This window comes from Nicotiana attenuata, unplaced genomic scaffold (genome assembly GCF_001879085.1).
Source record: "Nicotiana attenuata strain UT unplaced genomic scaffold, NIATTr2, whole genome shotgun sequence".
NCBI classification, from domain to species: Eukaryota; Viridiplantae; Streptophyta; class Magnoliopsida; order Solanales; family Solanaceae; genus Nicotiana; species Nicotiana attenuata.
Genome location: NW_017670533.1, coordinates 189527 through 193843, shown reverse-complemented (window position 1 = coordinate 193843; position 4317 = coordinate 189527). Strand labels below are relative to the sequence as shown.

At 35.6% G+C, this 4317-nt stretch overlaps 1 protein-coding gene across 1 annotated transcript; it reads right to left on the bottom strand.

Annotated features, from left to right (window-relative positions):
* Window positions 1–888: 888 nt before the first annotated feature.
* Window positions 889–4163, bottom strand: LOC109240642 (serine carboxypeptidase-like). The gene is made up of 8 exons (XM_019407307.1): window positions 3722–4163; window positions 3450–3618; window positions 2861–2980; window positions 2614–2757; window positions 2361–2511; window positions 2170–2258; window positions 1721–1979; window positions 889–1285 (listed from the first exon to the last, which is right to left on the bottom strand). The coding sequence occupies exons 1-8, from the start codon at window positions 4051–4053 to the stop codon at window positions 1038–1040; spliced, it is 1512 nt and encodes a 503-aa protein (XP_019262852.1). The 5' UTR covers window positions 4054–4163; the 3' UTR covers window positions 889–1037.
* Window positions 4164–4317: the final 154 nt, after the last annotated feature.

Sequence of the window (4317 nt, the reverse complement as noted above, 5' to 3'; positions counted from 1 at the left end):
TATCGAACCATGCTGCAAAGTTAGATTGCCGAGCTCGTGAACCAGAGACCGATCAAGATCGAGATCGACCAAGATCGAGACCGAGCAAGATAGTGATCGAGCGAGATCGAGGGAAGCTTACCGAGACAAATAACAAAAAGCCAAAATATCCGCAATTGGGCGAAGATCACGGCGGGAATCTCGTCAAGTATCCAGAGAGGCCGATTAATTAGCTAATCATGGGATTTCTTACCTCATATAGAATTGTATCAAGAGTAGGACTCCCCTACTATATAAAGGGGATCTGATCATTTGTAAAGACATCAAATTCACGCAATACAAAGCAATATACTGTCATTTTCTAGCTTTCATTATTTTGTTATTCTGTTAATAAGCCAGTTCAAACATCTTTTGATTCAAGGGTGACTGAACTCGAGGGCCAAGGCTATTTAATTCGTGTGGTTTGCATTGACTCTTTTATCGTCAATTTCTATACTAATTTATTCTTCTTAATTTGTACCAAGTTATATCACATGTCCTTAAAACCGCGTATAAATTCAATTGTTATCCGATTTTAGGGTAAACATAGTTCTCTTCGTTTTTCCCCATATTTATATTTTACTTTCTTTTGCCCAGAACATTCTTAGAGCTGACCATGATCCTACCAATGGTCGTAACTTGTCCAAATTTTCACATCTAATCACATCATTAGAAACTTACCTTTTCTTTTATAGATCTCATCACAGGCCGACATGCTAACTAACTTGGATTTTGATAACTTAACAATGTGCTGCATGCCCCTATGTATGATGCCCGGTAGGAATAACTCGTCTCAAGTTCAGGCGTGATTAAATTAGTACTCCTAGTTACTCTGGGGTATTGAACACAATAATTTAATGGTAAGTACGATTAATAAGTCCTTCTCCTCAAAGAAAATCAATTCAATGATAGATTTTAAACACAAATATTGTGAAATGTATTTACATGGTTAGTATAATTTTCTTGGAATATATATATAACTGGAAATTTCTGTCTCAGTAATGTATGTAGGTCGTCTTTCACATAGGAGCAAGATGACCTTGTTTAGACAATTTATCTTGCATCCACCTCTGAAGCATTTCTAGTGCTGCCTTAGGTTGATCCATTGGAACCATGTGACCAGCATCATGGACCTTAAGGAAAGTTAAAGGTCCATAGTTCTTTTGAACACCTTTCTCTACACCATCTACTGCAAAAGAAACTTGTGTGGCTTTTCCAAAGGCTTTTTGCCCTGACCATTTCATTGCATGCACCCATCTCGAATTCCCTGCATGCCCATTATAGCAAGAAATAGAGTTTAGTTGTCAATTACTAGGTTGTTGTCGCATCGATCATTCAACTTTCAGTTTATTGTAACAGAATTATGTTTATATATCATATAAAATAAAAATAAGTACCGGAAGTACTAAATCCGGTCATAGAGATAATATCCATGTAACACAATGTATAAGAAAGCCCATTTTCAGACCCAGGCTAAAATCCAATATTCTTTTTTTTTTTTGGTTGGTCGGAAAATGTTTTGTTTTGTCAATAAGTAGTGTCACATGGATATTATGAATGTAAGGTCAGTTGCCGATATGACTATACTATTACATGTAACATGTTATACATTTGGCAGCCTACTTGCACTTTCTTAGAACCGGCTTTAACATCTTTGACTTTCTATTTCATAGACGTTGTGTCAGAGACGAATGAAGCTTACCAAGCCAATTGCAGATAAGGTCATATTCCCCAGCATACACAAGTAGCTTGATACCATCCTCAAGAAGTGAAGGAATTCCCAATTCAAGATTCCTCATCCAGTCCAACTGCATTGCCTGGTAAACCTCAGAGCTACATGAAACAAATTCAATATCCCCAACACCAAGGGCCTTTCGAACTTGTTGATCATTTAGGAAAGTTTCCATTTTGGAGAAGTCATAGCAGAGATCGCCCTCACATTTCTTCCGCACATCATAGTACTGCAGCTCAGAAATTACATGACTTTAACTTCTCTACACTAACTAACAATGTAAAGAATTTTTAACGTCACCTAAAAGATAACTACAGATAACCATTCATAATAAGTGAGATCAGTAATTTGGAAAATAAGACTGCAGGTAGCGTGTTGTACATCATTAGCTCAGAGAAAATGAGATTGCTCTTTCTTACATTTTTGTCACCAGCAATGTCCATAATCTTGTTGAAGATGCTTGTACAAACAAGATATGCAGCCATGCAAGCAGTTCCGCCATCTTTTCCTAATATTATTTGCATAGAAATAAAGCTAATTAATGTCAAGATTAGCTGCTGCTATATGAAGGAGAAAGAACTTAGAGGATAAACAAAAAATTAAGAATTACCACAAAGCTTAATTGCCAGCTGACATTTTGGATATGATTTCTCTATGGCATTGTAATCAGATTTCTTTATCAATTTCATATCCAGAGCATAGTCAGTGTAGGCTTTGTATTGAATTTCTGGATCAGTGAGTCCATTACCAATAGCAAATCCCTAAAAACAAATGTACTTAGTTAACAAATTCAAATTAAACCTACCTAAAGGTAATTACTGGATAAAGAAAAAGGGATGATATGAGGTAAGAGTTAGAAATACCTTGAGATTTACGTAGATTCCTTCTTTATTTTTGTTTCCTTGGTGAACCCGAGAAGCAAATGCAGGAATGTAATGCCCAGCATATGATTCTCCAGTAATATAGAAATCATTTTTTGCATACTGTGGATGTGCCTTGAAGAAGGCCTATCATCAAAAGAATTTGAATTAAATTTTATTAATTATATCAGTTAAACCTTAGAGGTTTATCACGAGCTAAAAAAAGAAGAATTGAAAGAATAAGATCAACCTGCAAGAAGTCATAGAGATCATTGCTTACGCCCCTTTCATCGTGACGAATATCATCATCGTTTGAACTATAACTGAAACCAGTTCCAGTTGGCTGATCGACGTATATAAGGTTTGAGACCTGTCAAATTGCAATTTATCTTATGTTATCATTCTTCAACTAACAAATGAAAGTTGCATGTTTGATTATAGGATTTAATCAGTGTAAACGACTTTTTACACTATTGTAATGTTTTAACATGTTATAGCATGTTGTATTCGTCCGGTTACTAATCCCACTCAAATAAAGAAAAGCGTAGTAGTCATTGATGTCAATAAGCGTTGAACTACTTTTGAATTTTTTAAATTCTGCAAGTCACAACTAATGAACAACAAGTGTTAATTAAAAGGAAAGAAATGCTAGTAGGTAAAAAGGTATTTTGCATGATGGAGAAAGGTTGAATAACAAATAAAAACATGGAGGGAATTCTTTTAGACTTTTACCATATTCAAAAGATCTAACCGACGTTTCTTGAAAAATTAATTGGGTAAAATAAAAAATAAAAAAAAACTGAAAAAAAAAGAAAAAGAAAAAGGAAGAAAACAAGAACCTTGTCCCAGCCGAAATCATTCCAGACAAGAGACATGTTATCTGCAATTTTGAATGGTCCGTTTTCGTAAAACACAGCCAATTCACTGCTACAACCTGGCCCTCCTGTAAGCCATATAACTACTGGATCATTCTTCCTGCTCCTCGATTCAAAGAAAAAGTAAAACATCCTGCGAAAAACATAGGAGTATTTTAAAAACACACATAGATAATTTAGCATTAATTAATAATACCCATAAATGAAGCAAAAAGAGCATTTAATTCAATTCAAACCTTGCATCTTTAGTATGTGGAAGACGATAATAACCAGCGTGATGACCCAAGTCTTGAACTGTAGACCCAGAATTACCAACATAAGATAAATTCAATTTCTTCTCAAAAAGCGTCTGTTCAGAATCCCGTGTTGCTGCAGCCTTGTTAATATCATGTTTAGGGAATAAATTAAGCTGTCTGATTAGCTTTTCTGCCATTGTTAATGGGAATTTGGGAGTAGAAGATAGGAAAAAATCATCATCATCATCATTAGAATTTAAAGTTGATGAGAAAGATAAGGAAATGGAAGCAAGAAACAGAGTTAGAAAGAGAAGAGAGGAAGATGAAGGCATTCTCAGGATTCGGGTTTTTGAATGTCTTTGTATGCAGTTGAGATTTATAAGGGGAAGATGAGTGTGAAATGAGCATTCCTAGTACTAGTAGGTGTGCGTTATAATGTGAGAGAGAAAAGAAAAAAGAGAGAGATGCTGAGAATTTGAGAGAGGAAAAGTGTGTGGGTGGGGGGGGGGGGTAGGGGGGGGAAGGAACGGTGGGTTAACGGGTGGTTTGTTTGTTAGTTAGATGCTGCTAAGTGTGGACTAAGTACCTAGTTTCGT

Coding starts and splice junctions, on each gene's coding strand:
- LOC109240642 (XM_019407307.1), bottom strand. CDS start 4,053: ATGCCTTCATCTTCCTCTCTTCTCTTTCTAACTCTGTTTCTTGCTTCC. Junction 3,619..3,721: donor CCACATACTAAAGATGCAAG/GTTTGAATTGAA, acceptor TGTTTTTCGCAG/GATGTTTTACTTTTTCTTTG. Junction 2,981..3,449: donor ATGATTTCGGCTGGGACAAG/GTTCTTGTTTTC, acceptor GCAATTTGACAG/GTCTCAAACCTTATATACGT.